Source organism: Balaenoptera acutorostrata, chromosome 3, assembly GCF_949987535.1.
Source record: "Balaenoptera acutorostrata chromosome 3, mBalAcu1.1, whole genome shotgun sequence".
Lineage (NCBI taxonomy): Eukaryota > Metazoa > Chordata > Mammalia > Artiodactyla > Balaenopteridae > Balaenoptera > Balaenoptera acutorostrata.
The window spans coordinates 35,848,156-35,874,249 of NC_080066.1; the positions used below are offsets into that span (position 1 = coordinate 35,848,156).

Here is a 26,094-nt window from a genome sequence, read left to right on the forward strand (position 1 = left end):
AGAAGTCATTGGATTTTTGAGTTGGGACGAACCCTAGAGAGATCAAGCCCAGCCTGCTCATTTTATAAGTAAGGAGAATGAGACACAGAAAAATTAAAGACTTCTCTAAGGTCACATCGTTAAAAGTGGTGGTACTAGGCTCCAAGATTTGTAGTGCCATATTCTTTCCATTGCCCCATACCACAGCAGCTCTGGGATTTCTCATTTTAATCACTCAGGCCACCCCGATACATTTTGGCCTAACTGGTTTTATAGACATTGGCCATGACTTAACCATGGAATGACTGGTTTATTTGTTTAATACTGTCTGTTTGTTTAATGATGGTCTTTGGTCAAATCATATGTGTTAATCTAGATCTAGGAATTATCCCCAATCTCTTAACTGTAACAGACCACTGGGTCTGCTTTGAGTTAAACAGCACTGTTCTTTTCTGTGCTTCTCACAGATACTGCCAAAGCAGGACTGCTGAATTGTGAAATAAAGAAGAATTCTAGCCAGCTCAAGCTCTCTGGAGTCTGCAAATCCAGGTCATTTGGATTTGAAACGTATCATTGTACTCCAATGAGTACAAAAATTACATATATCATGTTAGCTGGCTATGCTCTGATTACTTCCATAAAAGGTCCTGGACTCACGTTGGTTCTTCAGTTGCTATTCTGGTCTCTTCTAGTTCTTGTGCTTGTTTCAGCCAAGGTAATTTCGCTTCCACTGGACTTTTTTCTGACAAAAAGGGAACATAAACAACAAGCTTAATTATTGTTACTCATTCAAGAGTTGGATATGTGATTATTATTTGCTGAAGATTTCATCAATAAAGAGGTCACGCTTTTCAAATGCACAGTACACGAAGTGGCTTCTGGACGGAACCAAAAATTTCTGTCATACATTTTTTTAATTAACACATTATCAAAATGCAACCAAACAACCCCATGACACAGTTGAATACATTCTCCAAGTTAGCATAAAAATGCCTTTTATAAAGCAGTACCAATATCTGTTGTTTGCATATTAAAGCTCTTACTTCAACCGTTATCAGTTTGCTTTCTTTTTCCACAAATTTTTTTGCCCATTGAATGAGGAAATTAATAGAGAAAAGCAAATAACATAGAAGGCTTAGAAAGTTGGGAGGAGGAGAGTCAGTGCTATGGTTTACTCAAACTTTAATTGCTGTAATTGTTGAGGGAAATGATTACCAATTACCACAGGCCTGCAGGAGCAAGCTGGTGCCCCTCTCTGTCCTTTGAAGCTTCCTAAGATGTGAAGAAAGAAACAATCTAATTATGAAATGAGAAAGGAAATAATTTTGGACTGCTTCAGGGAAATCACAGACACTAAGAAAGTGGCTATAAAAGTACCACTGACTGCAGAAATAAGGAGAAAAGACTTCACTGATGAAGTTATATAATCAGTGTTTGTACCTTGCATGGAAACCAGTGATTTTTCTGGAAGACAGACATCATCAAATAAATATTTTTTGAATAGTTAGTTGCCTATGAGGCTATTTGTGTAAATAATGCACCCAGAAATAATGAAGAAGAATTTTATCATCCTCTCCAAAGTACTAAGGAAGACTCCTTGGCACTGACACTTGGGAGTAATTCTTTTTCCATTTCCAAAAGGAAATACTTGTCACGAGGACTGGTAATACCTTACAAAAGTACGTATATGGAAAAAATCATGTCTAGAGAGGAACATACATCCAAAAGATGATGCCAAGACTTCCTTACCCATGGATGCTACCCATTTCTGCTAATTCATGTGGAACAAGTGGGAACTACAAAAGAATTTCTAAGTGCATCTATAAATCTAGATTGGGAACTGAAAGTCTTCATTCATTCATGGTAGGCAATAGGACATATGATGAAGCTGGCATTGTTCCTTCCTCAAGAAATGTACACTCTGGTGGAAGGCATGTGGGAATTCTCCTTTTCCTTTTTCTCTTCATCCTCCTTCTCCTTTTTCTTCAAAGCAGGACTGCATCAAATTATTTTATGCCCACCAAGAAATGTTAATATAAGCCTAGACAGGAGCCACTCTATATGTACTGAATCAATAAGAGCTCAGTTTCTTTTCCAGACCAATTAATCACATAGGTCTAACTTCTTTATCTAGGTGGATGGGTCTACTGTAATCTGTCAGTAAAACAATTTTTATAAGAAAGTTAGTACGTTGAAATTCAAATGCTGCAATATTAGTAAGAGAGCTGGAAAACACCGTTTGATTTAACTTTAAAATGCACCACAAACTTACCTTTGGGTTTGTAACACGGGATGGGAATGATACATTCTTCTTTGATGTGTAACTTCAGTTGTGGATTACAGCCACCAACGTGCTGTCCACGATGGTTGATACACAGAACAACCCGGTAACGTAACCCCCGGCCACAAGTCACTGTGCACTTCAAAGATGAAAAGAGAAGCCAATGAAATTCTTGTTCATGAAGAGATCCACAAAGGTATTAAGGTCTCATGCACAGGAGAGTCACTAATCTACATGAATGTTAAACACAAAAGACCGTTAGATAAACATTATGTAAGGAAGGGGGTGGAGGCTGATCTCCCATGATTCTTATGCTTCAGGGCCCCTCCCTTGCAAGGCTTCCTTCCCATTCTCCATTCGAGAAGTATTTCAGGTGAGGTCACAGTGCAAGAAAAATTGAAATGCCCTGAAATCTTTCTACGCAAATATGCAAGAAACTTAATATAGGTTTTCTCAAATTTAATTAAAAATTCACATGACATCATCCAAAACAATTTGTGAAGACAAAAGAAACTTTTCTAAACTATTAATTTAAAAAAATATCAAATTTTGCTCAACCATGCTAGAGGATTATCTTTCTATTCTGTGTATAGAAATCGATCTTCCAAAATTGTTGTCATATGAAAGGGCCATCGAAGAGTATTCAGCCAAAAAGTTTAGGAAAAAAATATTATAGATGTATCAGGCACTTAAAATTAATAAGAACATTATGCTATTTTCTCTAAGTTTTTATGAACTTTGTGTTGTCAGTATTTTTTTTCTTGAATTATTTGTTTATGATTTGGAAGGTACTCTTGTCTATGAATGGAATATTTTCATGTCATGAACATCCACGATATGTTTTCAATTTATGTACATTATGTTGGTGAGCATATATGTATGTATATGTGTGTGTGGTTTTTTTAAAAATCAAGACTTTATTTTTTAGGACTATTTAAGGTTTATAGAAAAATTGAGCAGATAGTACAGAGAGTTCCCATATGCCCCCTTTCTGCTACATACAGTTTTCTCTAGTGTTAATATCTTGCATTAGCGTGGTGCCTTTGCTACAACTGATAAACCAATACTGATACATTATTATTAACTAAAGTCCAGAGGAGTTCACATTAGGGTTGTCAGCTTAAAAAAATTTGTAATTTCTTACAATTTCTTTTATTATTGTACATAAACATTTACTTAGATACCCAATATTTGTGTTTTGTATTCTTTCTTCTTAAAAAATCACCTCCTTGGTAGGGGAGGGATGGATTGAGAGTTTGGGATTAGCAGATGTAAACTATTATACACAGAATGGATAAACAACAAGGTCCTACTGTGTAGCACACGGAGCTATATTTAATATCCTGTGACAAACCATAATGGGTAAGAATACAAAAAAGAATGTATTTTATATATATATATATATATATATATATATATATATATATATATATATATACGTATAACTGAAACACTTTGCTATACAGCAGAAATTAACACAACATCGTAAATCAACTATACTTGAATAAAATAGATTTTTTTAAAAAGTCACTTCCATATGGTATAAACTTCAGGCCCCACCAATCCTGGATCCATCCCTGGGAGAGGTCAAGAAGCCTTGGGCATGTGCTACAGAACACACACTGTTCTGCAGATGTGATCTCACTAACCATCCTGACACACTGGCAGGTTAGCAGTTTCACTCCCATTTAACAGATGAGCAAATGAACAGCCCACCACCTAAGGACCTTGCTCAAGGTCATGCAGTTCCTAAGAGGCAGAGTGGAAATCCATCCCAGAGCCTCCTGTTGTCAAAATAATTACTTCACCACTGCTTCATAAAGCTTAAAGATTCTTTCCTGAGTCCATGGATGCTTCTTCAATTGTCACAGATGAGTTGCAGAGGATATGGAGGCCTTTTTCAGCATAGACCCATCTCCAAGAAGAGCAGAATAGCAGGAAACCTCTCTTATTCCCTCATGCCACTCTTATGACCACTGAACAAATACTGAATGAATTTAGTGAGGTTTGAGATTATATCTGACGTCTGGGAAACTGATTCACCTACCCCCACATTCACCTATTTGAAATATATGTGATCTTAAGAGGCTATTTTATATTGGCCAAGAAAGAAAAAAAATTCTGCCCCAAAGAGAAAGAAAACAATATGATTATAAGGTATAACTACCCTAGAACTGGTCAATCCAAAGGAATATTATTTCCTCAGTAGCTTCTCAGGAAGCTGGACACTTACCCCAATGATGTGGTCAGTGTTTACAACATTCCCAGAACTCCTCTTTCAAGCTGAATACATCCTTAATGATAGCAAATTCTCATCACTGAGAATGTGTTTGATTTTTTTTTTTTTTAAATAACTTCAGTGACTTTCACAGAAGCCATTTCTAAATTTTATTTATTTATTTATTTATTTATTTATTTATTTTTGGCTGTGCTGGGTCTTTGGTTCGTGCGAGGGCTTTCTCTAGTTGCGGCAAGTGGGGGCCACTCTTCATCGCGGTGCGGGGACCGCTCTTCATCGCGGTGCGCGGGCCTTGCACTATCGCGGCCCCTCCCGTTGCGGGGCACAGGCTCCAGACGCGCAGGCTCAGCAGCTGTGGCTCACGGGCCCAGCTGCTCGGTGGCATGTGGGATCTTCCCAGACCAGGGCTCGAACCCGTGTCTCCTGCATTAGCAGGCAGATTCTCAACCACTGCGCCACCAGGGAAGCCCTGATTTTTTAAAAAGTGGAAAGTATGAAGAGCCAAGAAAGATGAATGAGATGCGTTGGTTAACAATCCTTCATTTGGGTATTGTAAGTGACAATAAAGTCATGATATAGATGGGGTGGGGGTGGTATAAAAGCTCTAAAGACAACACAAAACATATGGGTAAGACTGTAAGAGTGGAAAACAAGCTCTGCAGGTTGTAGAAGTAATGTTGATTTTTGAGGAGAGATCACAATATGATTTTTCGCATATAACTTGAGTTCAAAGAACCGAATGACCTTGCCATAATAAAATCCTTCCATCTCAGTCTATTGATTTATGTGAACAAGGCTTCCCAGTGTGTACATGCAAAATAAGCTAAAACAAGAAATCAACAGTTAAAATTAAGAATAAAATTACTGCTGAACCCATGTTTCTTTCTGGCAATGGACTATTTTTTAAAGCCCCACTCATCTTCTTGGAAGACTAATTTCAAAGGAAAATTTACTTTTTATGTATAATAATCATTCACGAGAAATCGAAATACATTTAATTGTTGTTTTGGTTGTGTACTAAGATTAAATTTAATAATAACTTAATCCAGGGGAACATTTCTAATACTTAAAGCCTTATGGCTATAGGAAATTAAAATAAATTAATTTCAACTGCTACACATATTTTCTTAGAGAAAAGTAGAATAGGGTAACCAATAAAAGACTTTAAAGCATAAAAGTACATTATATTAGGATAAATTCTGTGGGGGGGAGTGGTTTGAAAATGTGAGTTCAAGGGGAAAATAATGCAAAACATTCAAATTATTCAAGAGTTTGTTCATATGTTTTTTAAAAAGGAAGATGGCAAGGATAGAAACCATCATGGCATTTACATTCTACTGGACATATTTTTTCTAATGTTATAACACTTTTATTTTAAAATGTCAGCCTTCAAGACATGTTAGAAATGACATTCTTTGATTTTTTAAATTTAAACTTGTGATAAAAATTTTAGATGTCAACCTAAATATATATGAAGGGGTATGTAATTTTCCAAACTTCTTTTGGTATGTGAACAAAAAAGGATGGATAACTACTGCCCTACTAAGTACAAATGAAGCAGTAGGGGGTGATGATCTTGAGCCAGGGATATCAGAAAAGGACTGTGATGAGATAGCATCTGTAAACTGGGGCTGGAAGTGGGTCTTTCACCCAGAAAACTCACTTATCTCTACTCTTCAAGTTTCAGTTCAAGTGCTTCCTCCTTTCGGAAGCCTGCTCTGACACCTTCAAGTAGGGTGAATCACCCCACCTCTGTGCGCCGGCCATACAGGACATCATACCGCTCACTGCAGTGTCACACTGCATCACAACTGTTCATTTGCGTGTATGGTTTCTGCAACTGGATTATGAGCTTTTGCCGGGGGGGTAGAAGAAGGTTTTATTTACTCCTAAGGATGGCAGCTGGCACACTGAATAAATAAATAGATAAATGCATGTGTGTGTTGAACTAAATATGTAGGGATCACTCGAAAGAGCTAAAGAAACATGAGTCAATTATGTCTCACCCTCTAGCAAATTAAAAGTTTAAGCTTAAAATATTAAATACCAATACCTGCAATTTTTTGACTAATCCAACTGCACTTTATTTGCTCTAGAGGTTTACTTGCTTGTCTCCCTAGAGAGGAAACTAAGCTAATCTAACACAAGGCCTTGTTACACCTCTGTGATGTTGCCCTTTTCTCCTTTCCCACCACCTGACACCTCAATGGCTTCCAAATAGGCTGCCTGCCTCTGGTCTTTCCCAGCATCAGTCTATTGTCTCAATTACTTAAAATATATTACATTTATTTTCTTCAACAAAAATAGCAAAGCTTCTTAGTAACCACCAGACTAAGAACATACCTCTAATGTCAGTTTTATCATCTCCATCTGAATTTTCCAATTCTTTTTTTTTTTTTTTTAATTTATTTTTGGCTGCATTGGGTCTTGGTTGCTGTGTAGGCTTTCTCTAGTTGCGGCGAGCGGGGGCTACTCTTCGTTGCGGTGTGTGGGCTTCTCATTGCGGTGGCTTCTCTTGTTGTGGCTCCCGGGCTCTAGAGCGCAGACTCAGTAGTTGTGGCACACGGGCTCAGTTGCTCCACGGCATGTGGGATCTTCCAGGACCAGGGATCAAACCCGTGTCCCCTGCACTGGCAGGCGGATTCTTAACCACTGTGCAACCGGGGAAGCCCCAATATTCCAATTCTTAGTAACGTGGGTTCTCTCTTTAATCCAGATGAATTAGGGCCTTTTTCAGCATCTAGTCATTCTGTGTCATTTCTGCCTTTGCTCAGCCGTCTCGGCTTGGCCCTACCTCACAGTTATGTCTTCACTAGGCTCTCGTTTGGTTAAATCTTAAAGATGGGTCAAGCACTACAAGGGCAACAAAGACTTCCCAATCAACTCTGCTCTAATGCCTGTTCCGTTCAGATGTACCATGGTTCTTAATTAATTGTTCTTACCTGTGTTGATGCCTGCAATGTTCTCTCTTACATTGTCCTCCAACTGCCTCTTCCTAAGCTCTTTGGGAGTAGGAACCCCGTTCATATACAACTTCTGCCTCCCTCAAGGTGCCCAGTACAGTGTTGGGAGCATGGCAAATAATCATTAAAATCTGAGATTGAATTAAAAAGTGACGTGTACTCGGGACTTCCCCAGCGGCACAGTGGTTAAGAATCCACCTGCCAATGCAGGGGACACAGGCTCGAGCCCTGGTCGGGGAAGATCCCACATGCCGCGGAGCAACTAAGCCCGTGCGCCACAACTACTGAGCCTGCACTCTGGAACCCCACACCTAGAGCCTGTGTTCCGCAGTAAGAGAAGCCACCACAATGAGAAGCCCACACACTGCAACGAAGGGTAGCCCCCGCTCGCTGCAACTAGAGAAAGCCCACACACAGCAACCAAGACCCAATGCAGCTAAAAATTAATTAATTAATTAATTTCTAAAAAAAGTGGCATGTACTCAAATCTTACCTGAGACCACTCCATGGCAATCCACTTGGGACAGTCGAACAGATTGCAGGTTTGCATAACCTTGGGTTTAGGTGCATACATGCACTTCCATTCTTCCACTTGCAGTATCTCTCCATGCATGGACTCCTCCACACACACGAAGCTCCGCCTTTGAATCCCACCTCCACAGGACACCGAACACGCAGTCCAAGGATTATGTTCCCAGCTCAAAAGCAAACAAACGAAAACACATTATTTATTTGTTGCTTGTTTCAAGCTTGCAAAGTTGATTGCAAAAAGTACAGCCCTGGAATAACAGTTGTGGTTCGGTTGAAAGAGCACAGAACTGGAACCTTAAGACTTTAATCTTAACTGCTACACACAATCTACAGTCACAGGGTACTTAACTCCTTTGACCCGAAGGTTATTGTCAAATGGGAGTAAGACACCTGCCCTCGTGTATTACCACAACCATTGTGAGAATCAAATAAATTAAACTATAAAGTGTGAAAGCATCTTCAAACAGTCTCTAAACTATAAAACACAAATGGACAACATTACTAGGGCATCACAGAATCTCAAAGTCAGAAAGAACCATCCTAGTCTTCTAGGTATAAAAGGGAATGCAAATTTCTGATCAATTGCAATGCTTGAGGTCCCTCTATAATAATACCCAGTTATCAAGATACGCTTGACATCTCCAGTGACAGAAAACATCACCCTCTGAGCCAGCCTATTCCATATAATTCTTAGAAAGATCTTTCTTATTATGGACTTGAAGTCTGTGTTCCGTTATCTCTCTGTGAAAGGTCTAATAACTGTCCCTCTTACATTTTGGTCTATTGCTACAGATACTACAGTTCCTTGCAAATTACTTACAGCATATTACAGAAAGAAAAAGGAAACCTGTAACTCACCGAGGGAGAGGTTGGAAGTGGTCATAGGGCATGATCTCTTTAAATCCATCACTACAAATGAAATCATTGTGAGAATATAATTTCTAATCAATTAACGTATTTATTAATTTGACTAGCACAGATGTGACATCCCAAAAGACAGAGCTCTTTCAAATTAAAAACTAAATATGCCGAGTGTTATGAACCATTTCCCCCAAAATTCAGCCACGATCTCCTTAATTTTTAGGAAAATCTCTGACACACAACATCACCAATTCTATATGAAAATGTAGAAAATGGAACTAGTAATATGTAGTCATCAAGGAAGGAGTTTCTCTTAATTTAGATAAATCTATTTATTCCCTTTTATCATCTTAGCAGGTTAGTCTGATAAAATATATTAATGATATTAACACACTGTCATATTAGCAGGATCTTTAGAAAACCATTTTGTTTCACAGTATTTGCCCTTTGAAAAGGCCTCTATTAATAATTACATACACCTGGGATTACAGGAAATGCACAGCTTCGTGATAGGAAATGAAATCCACTGAGAATGCTTCCTTTTCCACTTGCACACTTCTGCCTTAGCCAGCTGGCAGATAACTGGGGGATTCTGGGACTTGACAGTATGCTGTTATTTTAAGATACTGTAGTAAAGCCAGGAAACTTCCCCAGGCAATCCAAGTCATCAGGTACTAAATTATGCAGCAGGATAGTTTATGCATAGCTTTACTGCTCTGGCATTAAAACTCTTCACTTCCTTGCACCATGCATTCTTTATACTGAATCTAATGTGTACACTTCAAAAGTCAAAACGTGGTGATTGGTGACCCAGCTTAAAAAGCTAAAATGGTGAGTTACTGATATTTACGGCTGGCAAGATGGACTAGACACTGTACCTGGATGAAGAGAATGTTCATGCTGTATGTGCAGGAGATGCTCAAAGAGGTTCGTTATCAACAGTCAAAGATCACAGCACATGGACACATAGGCCACAGGAGAGAACTAGACTGAGTAAGCTGATGAGCCTAATTCCTACTGACCACGGTTATAAATGTGAATACAGGTACCCGCCACCAGTGTACGTTCAAGGTCACGCAATGGCAATGTGTTGCCTGGCAAGGGTGGATCAGTCACAGCTGCAGTTGATTTGTTTCTTTTTAAAGGAAAAAGGGTATGGGCAGTTATGCAAACCTTGATGGGCAAGGATCCATGCTGCATTCCTTCAGTTTTGGTTTTGGTTTCACATTCTCAGGGTAGTAATGGCAATAATGGTCAGGAACCACCCTCTTCAACCGGATATCCACACATTCAGCAGAATTGAGCTGATACCCTAAAGCAGCAGAACAAGAAAGTCTGAAGATCGCATCCGTTTGGGGTTTACTTGACAAAGTTATCACTTGCCACACACTTTTTTATTCCTCTTTAAGAAACTGAACTCAGTGGTTCTCAACCCTGGGTGTATAACAGAACCACTTGGGAGGCTTTAATGTACACCAACGCCCAGGTCCCTTCCTGGTCCAATTAAATCAGAAGCACTGCAGCCAAGAAATCAGCATTTCCACTGGTCAAAGCGGAAGGAGCGGGTGCTTTCTGTTGCCATGATTGCATTGAGACCAAAGAAATAAAGTTGTTCCTTTATTCCCAGGCTGCGGGGTAGTAGAAGCAGCAGACGCCCACTGCTTAATCCTGAGGGGGTGTAAGGCTCTTTAGCCAAAGCACCTATGGAGAGCTAACAATTGGATTGAGTACTATTTTCAGTTTCCCGAACTACTTTAGGTTCAGAGTTGTTGTGGGGAGCGAATAAGATCATGTGTGTCAAAGCTTTGTTAAAAATGTAAATCTCTAGACAAATGCTAGGTGATATGGTGCAGCAGCAGCAAAAAAAAAAAGAAGACTTTTTAAAAAAGACTCTCAGGTTCTTCTAAGATGACTAATATGTGTGGCCAAGATTGAGAATGACCACTTGATCTGATTGTGTCACTCTCAGCACTTATAACTAAAAGTTACAATAGACGCCTTTGAAAATGTTTGGAGCTCAGGTACAGAAAGAAGGTAGCTATTCATCGTCACCTCTCCTCACTGTCATCCTGGCACTGTGCAAGGCTCTCTTGTTTCCGTATACTTTCTCTTCTCCCATCACCACGCCCATTACAATCCCCCAGAGACACCTATTTATTGTTTATATGTCCTTAAATATATATCTGTCTTATGTAATTTTGTTTTGTGTGTATCTGTTTTGACTAAATTAATGATACTGTGTTTTAAGTCCTGTTCTGTTTTCTACTTTTCTCACTCAACATTACATTTCTGAGAACTATCCTTGTACTGTTGCTTCTTTCTTCTGTATAATATTCCATTGCTTGTACATTTTACTTATTTCCTGTCCTGGGGTACCTAGGGGTACCTCTGATGACAATAAACTTTCTAACTGGGAAAATAAACATTGTCTATACAGAGAGGAACAAAACCCTCCCCGCCTACATCTCACTCTGCCTCATAAGCCTTCAAAGAAGAAGGAATGAAGACTTATTCCTGATTCTATTAAATTCAGTTTGTACAGTCTCTGAGGAAAGTGAACATTCCACACGGATGAGTGCTATAAACTTAAAAAACAACTCACAAAATGATGCTTCTAACTTCCTGAAAGATTTGATTCCAGGTTTCCTGTCACTACATAAGTGTCATGTTAAGTTTTTAAAAAAGTAATTTTCAAAACCAGAATGAGCTCTTCACCAAAAAAAAAAAAACACACAAAAAAAACAAAACAAAAAAACCCCAGAGTTAAGTTCTCAGCCTCAGCCAACTGGTCTAAAGTTCTAAAAATACATTTAAAGGCCCGATTGCTGAGAGGAATCTGATTTTATAAACCAATAGACAGCTTTCTACAAGTCAAGGCTTAAATGTAAGCTGAGTGTAGAAGGACAGACTGGTATGCATTATAAAAAGCAAGGTCAAAACCACAGGAACGAAAATCCAAATGGAGTCAATAAAATATTACTTGGGTGCCAATATCTGCCAGAAAGTCTGCAATATCAGATGACAGTGGCAATCTTGGTACTTTCTCCAAACTAATCTCAAGTGTCCCACATAGATGATTGCAGACAAGACCAGGAAAGTCCATCCAAATACCTTGGAGACCAGCGAGCTAATTTTCCTGATTACACCAAAAACCCTGAAATGCCATTTAACACAAATCAAGTAGATTTGATTACTAACATAATTAAATTTTGGTAATGCTTTCCTTGTGGGTTTTATGTGTATGTTTTTATTTTTCCCCAAGACAATAACAGAATGAGATTACAGCTCCTTGAGTTAAAGAAAATAATCTTTGCTCTAAATGGAAACATATTTCTAGGAGGAGACAAGGAGCATACAGGTGTTTATAATTTGGGGAGAGACAAAATTAATTTTTCTCTTTAATTTTGCAGCAGTACAGAGATAGCTAAAAGAGAAAGAAATAAGGCAGACTGCCTTCCTACATTATGAACAAATGTATTGAAATTCTGCCGGTGTACAGAAAGTGGCAGGATATTGGGGGACCCCCCAAAAGGAGCCTAAAATGTTCCTTCTGTCCTTACAGCCAACGCTATCTTTGGTGGACAGTCACACAGCCAGGTGCTTCCATTGAAGGTTCCAGCAGGACTGATCGTGTCTTTCCTTGGGCACCGGCTATGAGAAACATCTATTCTCCTCCCAAGAATTGAACCAACTGAACTAATAAGCTTAGTCCCATTATATATGTCCCTCCCAGAACGGAAAGCTTCTCTTTTAACTTAGGTGTCCAAATGAGAACGTCTCTCTGTGTGTGAGAGCTGGGGAATAAATTAAAAAGAAAGAGATATTTGTTTTTCTGATGGGTAAGAATTAAAAATCCCCCCTATCTCTTGGCTTTTAGTTTGGAGTCCATGAGAGACATGCAAACATGTTTCCAGCTCTTTGCTCAAAGTAAAGGGTGCTTTCTAAATCCAGTTTTCACCTATGTTCAAGAATAAAGCAAACACACATTCATTAAAACCACTGCATTCCAGGCCACTGAGTAGGATGCTGTGTGGTTACACGTCTCTAATTACCACGTTAATTTTTTTTTAACATCTTTATTGGGGTCTAATTGCTTTACAATGTTGTGTTAGTTTCTGCTGGATAACAAAGTGAGTCAGCTATACGTATACATATATCCCCATATCTCCTCCCTCTTGCGTCTCTCTCCCACCCTCCCTATCCCACCCCTCTAGGTGGTCACAAAGCACCGAGCTGATCTCCCTGTGCTATGTGGCTGCTTCCCACTAGCTATCTGTTTTACATTTGGTAGTACCACGCTAACTCTAAAGTCAGCTTCAAAAAAGCAAATGTGTCATTTCTAACTCTGAGCTCTAAATATTCATGAACAAAGTCTGTGCCTCACCTCCTCCACATGTCACAGTGCAGGGAAAGAAGTCAGTTTGTCTCCACTGATGACTGATTGGCTGGTAAAAGAAGAACTGGACCACGCTGTCCTTGGCCGCAGTGTACCTGGTCTGGACGGAGACAACTTTGATAATATATTCGCATGCAAGGAGCTAGTGCCTTCCACATCTTTCAACATCAGGTGAACACAAGTCACCTACGTAGACAAACACATCTATCACAATAAACTGTGGTACATGAAGAGTCCCAGAATTTTAAGATGTGACAGCATCTCGATTAGATTTGTCATAAATGGGATCTCAGAAGATCTTTGACCAATCTCCTTGGAGTCATTTTTCCAGATAATTCTATGCCTGTGAATGAGTTCACAGAAATGTAGGTGCATTTTTAGTTTATTTATTTAAGTTTTATTTTTCTTCCCGATACATTTGATTTTAATTTCCATGAGAACAGGAAATGAGACAGGAAATGTAATCTGGGTTTGCTTACAACATGGCACATAACTGCGATTCTTACATTTATAATAACAACATCTTTAAGCATCTTTAAGCAGATCCTTCTGAAAAATCCTTCTGAAAGCACAACTCTAGAAACTCAAATGTACACAAATCCATGGTGTTTGCATAGAAGCTTTCCAGTATCTAATTAAAATAGAGGAGGGGCACCAATGAGAGTGAGCAAGCAGTTATAGACAGAGGTAAGTTTACTTTCAGGTTATTTTACTCAGGCAGCAAGTCCTCTCCCTACTCTTTTTTCCTTCCCTCCTGATTGAACAAATGAGTGAATTGAAGAAAGGTCCCAGAACACAACACAAAGAGAAAAAGAAAGGGAAAACAAAGGTTAAGCTGTGGGAGATAGATCCAGAAATGCCAGCATCACATGGAGTTCAAGAGAAAGAATAGAAAAAATAATAAAAAGGTGATATTTGATTACATCATTGTTGAGAATTTCCTAGACCTTAAGAAAAACAGAAGTACTCAGTCTAAAAATATTCATAAAGTTCTGAGCAGACATTGTAAAAAATACAACAACAAGGATACAGAGAAATTCTGAAAGTTATCAGAAAGAAAAAAAATGATTCCCTACAAAGGAGTGAGAATCAGAATGGCATCAGATTTCTCACAGGCAATAATGGATGCAAGAAAACAAAAGCATACCTTCAAAGTGATGAGGGACAATAGTTTTTTAATCTAGAATTCTACAACCAAATTATTCATTGCTAATCAATTATCAATTGTCATCTTATAAACAATCTATGATCAAATTATCAATCAGTAATCAGTGAAATAAAGTTTTTCTCAGACACAAAATGACAGAAACTTTACCACACAGAAACTCTCACTAGGAAAAAAAAAAAACTATGAAAGGATATACTGAAAAAGAAGTAATATAAATCCACAAGAAAGTAGTGAGATGCAAGAAGCAGTAACGATGAAATAAATCAGTAAAGCTTATTAGTAAATCTAAATAAGGGTTGACCGAAAAAGAAAACTTTGATGTATTTAATTATAAAACGGTAAAAAAAATTGTAAAATTATAAAATGGTGAAAAATTCCAGACATGAGATGTGTGTGCAGGGAGGGAGGGGCAGGGTTACAGTGATGGGATGAGGATAGCACAGAAAAGACTTCTAAGGAGTTTTGCTTCTGGCTATGGAAGAACGGTTTGTTTCTGATGAATCCTCCCACTGAGAGTAAGTAAAAGTGCTGCATAAAATACTTTTTAATGTATTTGAAGGCATCAGAAAACTACCGTAGTAGTGAGGATGTGCAGGGCCAATATCCCAGACACAAAGGAAGCCCAGACATGTGATCATAACATTTGGTACCACCTTTAGTACCACCTTTCTGCTCAAGACATTTTCCATTTTACAAGTGGTGACTGAGCAGCTGAGAAGCTGAGCAGGCCTGTCATCAGACTCAAGTGGCTGAGGCAGCAAAACCTGGAGCTCCAGGTCCGCTGAGGTGAGGAGTGTTGGTAAACAGCCCAGGCTCCCAGCCGGGACCCCAGAAAGCTGTATCCTAGGAATTAGAGTAGACTGGAAAGGACTTCCCTGGTGGCGCAGCGGTTAAGAATCTGCCTGCCAATGCAGGGGACACGGGTTCAAGCCCTGGTCTGGGAAGATCCCATTTGCCATGGAGCAACTAAGCCTGTGCACCACAACTACTGAGCCCATGCACCACAACTACTGAAGCCCACGTGCTCTACGGCCCGTGTGCAGCAACTACTGAGCCCACATGCTGCAACTACTGAAGCCTGCGTGCCTAGAGCCTGTGCTCCGCCACAAGATAAGCTACTGCAGTGAGAAGCCTGCGCACCGCAACGAAGAGTAGCCCCCACTCACCACAACCAGAGAAAGGCCGCGTGCAGCAACGAAGACCCAATGCAGCCAAAAAAAAATACTGGAAATATTCCAGTTTTCAAAGGGAATGATGCCCAGATTCAAATTATTTCAGTCCCTTGGATGAAAGTGATTGGCTGCTAACCTGTCTTCTAGAAGCAATAATTAATCCAGTCTCAAATGGTATCTATAATCTTTCCTCTACTATATGCAGCAAAACTTTAACCCTAGATATACAACAAAGATAAAATTTAACACCAACCAAAAAAGTGGGAAAATAGACATATAATTAGAAAAATAGGAAATCCAGATATGGGCATTAACTGATAGAAACTTAAAAATGTAAGTATACCACTACCATTTCCTGTAACTCTGGCCTTGGCTTCATGTCTTGTTTCCCTGCTTGAGGGCCTAGCAAAACCTCATTCTATTCCCACGGTCAAAAAACATGTGTTAGTACATAGCTTTCGCCTCAGGCTCTGTTTTTAAGAAAACCTAGACAAAGATACTGTGACTAAAATGTTCAAGAAATTAAATGACAAGATGGAGAATTTCACCAGAAACAAAGAAACTATAACAAAAATAAAATGTGATTGTAGAAATAAAAAACAAAATAATTTAAATAAATATCTCAATGAATAGACTTAGTAGACTAGACTGGGGTTCCGCAAATATTATCTTAACCAGATAGTAAAAGTGAGTTTTCAGGCCACGTTATCTCAGTTGCAATTATTCAACTCTGCTGGTGTAGTGCAAAAGCAGCCACAAGTAATATATAAATAAATGGGGGTAGCTGTAAACTCCATTTACAAAGACAGTTGGTCAGCTTGCTGGTCATAATCTGCTGACTTCTGGATTATATACACCTATTCAGAGAATTAGCAAACTGACAGATAAAAAGAAAATGGAAATTAGACATTTGAGATAAAGGTATAATTGTAGTCCCAGAAAAAGAGAACAAAGAGAATAAGATAGAAGCTATATCTGAAGAGGTAATAAATGAGAAAATCTTCCAAAACTGATGATGGATATCAAGCTACAGATTCATGAAGCACCAGGAACCTCAAGCAGAAGAAAGTTATTAATTATATCAGAGTCAAATTGATGAAAACCAAAAACAAGAGAAAACACTTGAAAGCAGGCAAAGAAAAAAGACACATTACCTTCTAAGGAACAAAAATAAGACTGACAGCTGAATTCTCAACAGAATAAATGGAAGCCAGAAGACAATGAAGCAATATCTTCAAAGTGCTGAAAGAAAATAGTTTCACAATGATAAAGAGGTCAAGTCACTAGAAGAGGTAATGATTCTAAATGTGAGTGTACCTAACCACCTAACCTCAAAATATACAATTCAAAAATTGACAAGAAACAGAAAAAATATAGACAAATGCACAGTCATAGTGGTAGTTTTACCAGGTCTCTTGTGGTAACTAACAGAATAAGCAGACAAAAATCAGTAAGGCTATAATTTTGCATAAAACCATTAATAAATATGACCTAATTGACATATGTAGAACATTGTGTCCAACATCAGAAGACTACATATCATAGTCTTCCAAAATTTGCTATGTTCTGAGCCACAAATTAAGTTTTAACAAATTTCAAAACATTAAAATAATATGTTATTTGACTATAGTAGAATTAAGGTATAAAATGATGACATTACTTGAAAATTCCCACATACTTGGATGCTACACTTCTAAATATTCTATAAGTCACTATATCACTATATCATATATATCACTATGGAAATTACAATACAACTTAACTGAATGATGAAGAAAAAGATTTCACATCAAACTTTGTCAAACAAAATCTAAAGCATACTTTGAGAGAAATTTATAGAGTTAAAAGCATATGTTATGGAAAAATTGGATGAAAATCACTGATCTAAACAGCCATCCCCAAAAGTTAGAAAAGAACTTGCCTGGTGGCACAGTGGTTAAGAATCCACCTGCCAATGCAGGGGATTGGCATTGGCAATGCCAATGTTCGATCGCTGGTCCAGGCAGATCCCACATGCCACGGAGCAACTAAGCCCATGAGCCACAACTACTGAGCGTGCACTCTAGAGCCTGCAAGCCACAACTACTGAGCCCACCTGCCACAACTACTGAATCGTGCACACCTAGAGCCCATGCTCCGCAACAAGAGAAGCCACCGCAATGAGAGGCCCACGCACTGCAATGAAGAGTAGCCCCCACTCGCCACAACTAGAGAAAGCCCGGGTGCAGCAATGAAGACCCAATGCAGCCAAAAATAAATAAATAAATAAATAAATTTATATTAAAAAAAGTTAGAAGAAGAATAACATATTGAATCCAGAGAAAGTAGAGAGATGATAACAATAAAGATAAGAGCAAACATTAATGATATGAGAATGAAACTACTTTAAAGTGGTTTATAAAGCCAAAAGGTGTTTCTGTGAAAAGTCTCATAAAATTGATAGACCTCCAACATGACTGATTAAGGAAAAAAAAGAGTAGAGACAAATAATCAAAATTAGGAATGAGAAAGAAGACTCGCTACAGATTCTCCAACAATGAAGAAATAAGACAATACTATAAAAAAATCTATGCCAATAACTTTCAAAAAGCTAGTTAAAATAGACAAATTCCTTGAAACAAAACTGACACATAAGGGAATAAAACATCTGACTAGTCAAGTAATAGCAATCTCACACAAACTGTTACAGAAAATAAGAACAGAGGAAATACTTCTCAATTTGTTTTATAAACCTAGTGTAAAATTAATACCAAGACCCAAAAAACACGTTACAGGAAAAAACAACCCAAAAAACAAAAACCTCTCCTGGAAACAAATACCGAAAAAGAATCATAAATAAAATAATTTAAAATCATTGGGAAAGGGAACAACAGAGGTTCAAGATGGCAGAGTAGAAGGACATGTGCTAACTCCCTCTTGCGAGAGCATCAGAATCACAACTAACTGCTGAACAGTCATCGACAGGAAGACACTGGAACTCACCAAACAAGATACCCCACATCCAAAGACAAAGGAGAAGCCGCAGTGAGACGGCAGGAGGGGCACAATCACAATAAAATCAAATCCCATAAGTGGGTGACTCACAAACTGGAGAATAATTATACCACAGAAGTCCACCCACTGGAGTGAAGGTTCTGAGCCCCACGTTAGGTTTCCCAACCTGGGGGTCCAGCAATGGGAGGAGGAATTCCCAGAGAATCAGATTTTGAAGGCAAGCGGGATTTAAGTGCAGGACTTTGACAGGACTGGGGGAAACAGAGACTCCACTCTTGGAGGGCACACACAAAGTAGTGTACGCATCAGGACCCAGGTGGAAGGAGCAGTGACCCCATAGGAAACTGAACCAAACCTACCTGCTGGTGTTGGAGGTTCTCCTGCAGAGGCAGGGGGTGGCTGTGGCTCACCACGGGGACAAGAACACTGGCAGCAGAAGTTCTGGGAAGTACTCCTTGGCGTGAGCCCTCCCAGAGTCCACCATTAGTCACACCAAAGAGCTGTAGCCTCCAGTGCTGGGTCACCTCAGGCCAAACAACCAATAGGGAGGGAACCCAGCCCCACCCATCAGCAGACAAGCGGATTATAGTTTTACTGAGCTCTGCCCACCAGAGCAACACCCAGCTCTACCCACCACCAGTCCCTCCCATCAGGAAGCTTGCACAAGTCTCTTAGATAGCCTCATCCACCAGAGGGCAGAGAGCAGAAACAAGAAGAACTACAATCCTGCAGCCTGTAAACGAAAACCACATTCACAGAAAAGCAGACAAAATGAAAAGGAAGAGGACTATGTACCAGATGAAGGAACAAGATAAAATCCCAGAAAAACAACTAAATGAAGTGGAGATAGGCAACCTTCCAGAAAAAGAATTCAGAATAATGATAGTGAAGATGATCCAGGACCTCAGAAAAAGAATGGAGGCAAAGATCGAGAAGATGTAAGAAATATTTAACAAAGACCTAGAAGAATCAAAGAACAAACAAACAGAGATGAACAATACAATAACTGAAATGAAAAATGCACTACAAGGAATCAATAGCAGAATAACTGAGGCAGAAGAACGGATAAGTGACCTGGAAGACAGAATGGTGGAAATCACTGCCACAGAACAGAATAAAGAAAAAAGAATGAAAAGAAATGAAGACAGCTTAAGAGACCTCTGGGACAACATTAAATGCACCAACATTCACATTATAGGGGTCCCAGAAGGAGAAGAGAGAGAGAAAGGACCCGAGAAAATATTTGAAGAGATTATAGTCGAAAATTCCCTAATATGGGAAAGAAAATAGCCACCCAAGTCCAAGAAGCGTAGAGAGTCCCAGGCAGGACAAACCCAAGGAGAAACATGCCAAGACACATAGTAATCAAATTGGCAAAAATTAAAAACAAAGAAAAATTATTAAAAGCAGCAAGGGAAAAATGAAAAATAACATACAAGGGAATTCCCATAAGGTTAACAGCTGATTTCTCAGCAGAAACTCTACAAGCCAGAAAGGAGTGGCATGATATATTAAAGTGATGAAAGGGAAGAACCTACAACCAGGATTACTCTATCTGGCAAGGATCTTATTCATATTCAATGGAGAAATCAAAAGCTTTACAGACAAGCAAAAGCTAAGAGAATTCAGCACCACCAAACCAGCTCTACAACAAATGCTAAAGGAACTTCTCTAAGTGGGAAACACAAGAGAAGAAAAGGATCTACAAAAACAAACCCAAACCAATTAAGAAAATGCTAATAGGAACATACATATCAATAATTACCTTAAATGTGAATGGATTAAGTGCTCCAACCAAGAGACACAGGTTCACTGCATGGATACATAAACAAGACCCATATATATGTTGTCTACAAGAGACCCACATCAGACCTACGGACACATACAGACTGAAACTGAGGGGATGGAAAAAGATATTCCCTGCAAATGGAAATCAAAAGAAAGCTGGAGTAGCAATACTCATATCAGATAAAATAGACTTTAAAATAAAGAATGTTACAAGAGACAAGGAAGGACATTACATAACGATCAAGGGATCAATCCAAGAAGAAGATATAACAATTATAACTATATATGCACCCAACATAGGAGCACCTCAATACATAAGGCAACTGTTAACAGCTATAAAAGAGGAAATCAACAGTAACACAGTAATAGTGGGGGACTTTAACACCTCACTTACATCAATGGACAGATCATTCAGACAGAAAATTAATAAGGAAACAAAAGCTTTAAATGACACAATAGACCAGATAGATTTAACTGATATTTATAGGACATTCCATCCAAAAACAGCAGATTACACTTTCCTCTCAAATGCACACAGAACATTCTCCAGTATAGATCACATCTTGGGTCACACATCAAACCTCAGTAAATTTAAGAAAATTGAAATCATATCAAGCATCTTTTCCGACCACAATGCTATGAGATTAGAAGTCAATTACAGGGGAAAAAAAGTAAAGTAAAAAGCACAAACACATGGAGGCTAAACAATACGTTACTAAATAACAAAGAGATCACTGACAAAATCAAAGAGGAAATCAAGAAATACCTAAAGACAAATGACAACAAGAATACAATGATCCAAAACCTATAGGATGCAGCAAAAGCAGTTCTAAGAGGGAAGTTTATAGCAATACAATCCTACCTTAAGAAAAAAGAAACATCTCAAATAAACAATCTAACCTTACACCTAAAGGAACTTGAGAAAGAAGAACAGACAAAACCCAAAGTTAGCAGAAGGAAAGAAATCATAAAATCAGAGCAGAAATAAATGAAATAGAAACAAAGAAAACAATAGCAACGATCAATAAAACTGAAAGCTGATTCCTTGAGAAGATAAACAAAATTGATAAACCTTTAGCCAGACTCATCAATAAAAAGAGGGAGAGGACTAAAATCAATAAAATTAGAAATGAAAAAGGAGAAGTTAAAACAGACACCGCAGAAATACAAAGCATCATAAAAGACTACTACAAGCAACTCTATGCCAATTAAATGGACAACCTGGAAGAAATGGACAAATTCTTAGAAAGATATAACCTTCCAAGACTGAACCAAGAAGGAATAGAAAATATGAACAGACCAATCACAAGTAATGAAATTGAAACTGTGATTAAAAATCTTCCAACAAACAAAAGTCCAGGGCCAGAGGGCTTCACAGGTGGGTTCTATCGAACATTTAGAGAAGAGCTAACATCCATTCCTCTCAAACTCTTTCAAAAAATTGCTGAGGAAGGAACACTCCCAAACTCACTCTACGAGGCAACCATCACCCTGATACCAAAACCAGACAGAGATACTACAAAAAAAGAAAATTACAGGCTAATATCACTGATGAATATAGATACAAAAATCCTCAAGAAAATACTAGCAAACAGAATCCAACAACACATTAAAAGGATCATACAGCATGATCAAGTGGGATGTATGCCAGGGATGCAAGGATATTTCAATATACGCAATGTGATACACCATATTAACAAATTGAAAAATAAAAACCATACGATCATCTCAATAGATGCAGAAAAAGCTTTTGACAAAAAGTTTTGACAAAACACTCATTTATGATAAAAACTCTACAGAAAGTGGGCATAGAGGGAATCTACCTACCTCAACATAATAAAGGCCATATATGACAAACCCAGAGCAAACATCATTCTCAATGGAGAAAAACTGAAAGCATTTCCTCTAGATCAGGAACACAAGGATGTCCACTCTCGCCACTCTTATGCGACATAGTTGTGGAAGTCCTAGCCACAGCAATCAGAGAAGAAAAAGAAATAAAAGAAATACAAATTGGAAAAGAAGAAGTAAAACAGTCACTGTTTGCAGATGATATGCTACTATACATAGAGAATCCTAAAGATGCCACCAAAAAACTACTAGAGCTAATCAATAAATTTGGTAAAGTTTCAGGATACAAAATTAATGCACAGAAATCTCTTGCATTCCTATACACTAACAACGAAAGATCAGAAAGAGAAATTAAGGAAACAGTCCCATTCGCCATTGCAACAAACAGAATAAAATACCTAGGAATAAACCTACCTAAGGAGACAAAAGACCTGTACTCAGAAAACTATAAGACACTGATGAAAGAAATCAAAGATGACACGAAAACAGATGGAGAGATATAACATGTTCTTGGATTGGAAGAATCAATATTGTGAAAATGAGTATACTACCCAAAGCAATCTACAGATTCAATGCAATCCCTATCAAATTACCAATGGCATTTTTTACGGAGCTAGAACAAATCATCTTAAAATTTGTATGGAGACACAAAAGACCCCGAATAGCCAAAGCAGTCTTGAGGCAAAAAAATGGAGCTGGAGGAATCAGACTCCCTGACTTCAGACTATACTACAAAGCTACAGTAATCAAGACAATATGGTACTGGCACAAAAACAGAAACGTAGATCAATGGAATAAGATAGAAAGCCCAGAGATTAACCCACGCACCTATGGTCAACTAATCTATGACAAAGGAGGCAAAGATATACAATGGAGAAAAGACAGTCTCTTCAATAAGTGGTGCTGGGAAAACTGGACAGCTACATGTAAAAGAATGAAATTAGAATACTCCCTAACACCATACACAAAAATAAACTCAAAATGGACTAGAGACCTAAATATAAGACTGGACACTATAAAACTCTTAGAGGAAAACATAGGAAGAACACTCTTTGACATAAATCACAGCAAGATCTTTTTTGATCCACCTCCTAGAGTAATGGAAATAAAAACAAAAATAAACAAATGGGACCTAATGAAACTTCAAAGCTTTTGCACAGCAAAGGAAACCATAAACAAGACGAAAAGACAACCCTCAGAATGGGAGAAAATATTTGCAAATGAATCAACGGACAAAGGATTAATCTCCAAAATATATAAACAGCTCATTCAGCTCAATATCAAAGAAACAAACACCCCAATCCAAAAATGGGCAGAAGACCTAAATAGACATTTCTCCAAAGAAGACATACAGACGGCCACGAAGCACATGAAAAGATGCTCAACATCACTAATTATTAGAGAAATGCAAATCAAAACTACAATGAGGTATCACCTCACTCCTGTTAGAATGGGCATCATCAGAAAATCTACAAACAACAAATGCTGGAGAGGGTGTGGAGAAAAGGGAACCCTCTTGCACTGCTGGTGGGAATGTAAATTGACACTGCCACTATGGAGAACAGTATGGAGGTTCCTTAAAAAACTAAAGTAAAATTACCATATGACCCAGCAATCCCACTACTGGGCATATACCCAGAGAAAACCATAATTCAAAAAGACACATGCACTCCAATGTTCACTGCAGCACTATTTACAATAGCCAGGTCATGGAAGCAACCTAAATGCCCATCAACAGACAAACGGATAAAGAAGATGTGGCACCTATATACAATGGAATATTACTCTGCCATAAAAAGGAACGAAATTGGGTCATTTGTAGAGATGTGGATGGACCTAGAGACTGTCATACAGAGTGAAGTTAGTGAGAAAGAGAAAACAAATATCGTATATTAACGCATATATTTGGAATCTAGACAAATGGTACAGATGAACTGGTTTGCAAGGCAGAAATAGAGACACAGATGTAGAGAAAAAACGTATGGACACCAAGAGGGGAAAGCGAGGGCAGTGGGGGGTGGTGTGTGTGGTGGTGGTATGAATTGGGAGATTGGGATTGACATATATACATTAATATTTATTTTAAAAAATAACTAATAAGAACCTGCTGTATGTAGAAAATAAATAAAATAAAATTGAAATTAAAAAATCATACCTCGTGATATATAAAAGGATAATCCTTTCTATTAATAATAAAATAAATACTTACAAGTAAATACTAATAATAAATTCTAATAAAAAATAATAATGACCAAGTGAGATTTATTAAAGGAAGGTAAGATTGGTTTAACATCTGAAAATCAATGTAATTCACTATATTAAAAGGAAAAAAAAATTTGATCACTTCAAAAAATGCAAAAAGGCATCTAATAAAATTCCATGCTTATATACATTAATGATGCAAACTAGGAAAAAATTTATTTAATCAGATAAAAACTTCTACAAGAAATTTATAGAAAACATCATACACAATTGGGGAATTATAGAGATCTTTGTCCTGAAAGTGAGAAGCATGACAAGCATAGCTGCCATCACTATTTCTATTCAGCATTTTACTAGATGTCCTAAGTAACGGAATATAGCAAGAAAAATGTTTAAAAGCATAGAATAATTGGAAAGAAGAAACAGAACTCATTATTTGCAGGTGTCTTAACTGTGTATGTACATAATCCAAGAGAATACACAAACTATTAGTATTAGCAAGTGAATATAGTGAGAATATAATGTCAATATACAAAAATCAATTAGATTTTCATACTCCAGCAGAAAACAAACAGAAAAAAATTTTAAAACATTTACAATAACATCAAAATAACAAACATTTGGGAATTAATTTAACAAAAGATATGCAAATCATATACATTGAAAATTATAAACATTATTGAGAAGAATTTAAAAAGAACTAAACAAAGGGATGAATATACCATATTTATTGATTGGAAGACTTGATATTGGAAAGTCAATTTTCTCCAATTTGACCTACAAATTCAATGTAATTCCAATCAAAATCAGCAGAATTTTATAAAAATTTAGAAGCATATTTCAAAATTGATATGGAAATGGAAGGAGTCAAGAGTACCAGAGATAATCTTCAAGAACAAAGCTGAAGTACTTACACTACCAGATATCAAGACTTATTTTAATGCTACAGTAATTAAGTCACAATGGTATTGGTGCAAATAGGTCAATGAAACAGAACAGAGTGCGGAAATAGACCCACACATATATAGTTTGGGATTTAAGAGAAATGGGGAAGGGATTGTCTTTTCACCTAATGGTTTTGGGTCAGTTGCATAGCCATGTGAAAAAGATATTGATTCCACTTCACAACATACACAAGTATCAATTCTAGTTGGATTATAGCTCTTAGTATGAAAGGTAGAACAGTAAGATTTCCAGACGAAAACATATGTGAATATTTTTGATCCTAAATAAGGCAAAGATTTTTTAGCCAGGATACAAACAGCTTACACATAAAGTTTAAAATTAACAACCCACACCACAACAAAATTAAGAACTTCTGTATGGGGAAACTGATAGCCCTAAATACATTTAATGGAGAACAAAAATTGAAAATAAAATGACTTAAGAATTTAGCTCTAGAAGTTAAAAACACAATACCAAAATAAAACCATGTAAAGATAAAGGAAACAAAAATTAAAATTTACATAAATAGAATTTTTTAATGAACTCTGAGAGTTACCAAGCCTCGAATCTAGTTCTTAAATGTCTCAGAGACAAATCTTTGGATGGTTTGAACAAAACAGAAATTAGACAAGGAGCCAGTGAACAAGTTTAGGAATGAAAGAGACATAGGAACTGTTGAGTCTGTTGTTGTTGTTGTTGTTGTTTTGTTTGTTTTTAGTGATAA

The 26,094-nt window shown here is 37.7% G+C and overlaps 1 protein-coding gene across 1 annotated transcript in view; it reads right to left on the bottom strand.

Annotated features, from left to right (window-relative positions):
* ADAMTSL3 (ADAMTS like 3) overlaps nt 1–26,094 on the bottom strand; it is a 389,643-nt gene that overhangs the window by 158,047 nt on the left and 205,502 nt on the right. The window contains exons 10-15 of the mRNA XM_057543842.1: nt 13,239–13,350; nt 10,028–10,166; nt 8,852–8,902; nt 7,956–8,160; nt 2,252–2,399; nt 637–721 (exon numbers count right to left, since the gene is read on the bottom strand). Coding sequence (XP_057399825.1) covers nt 637–721; nt 2,252–2,399; nt 7,956–8,160; nt 8,852–8,902; nt 10,028–10,166; nt 13,239–13,350 — 740 coding nt within the window. The remainder of the gene's footprint in view (nt 1–636; nt 722–2,251; nt 2,400–7,955; nt 8,161–8,851; nt 8,903–10,027; nt 10,167–13,238; nt 13,351–26,094) is intronic.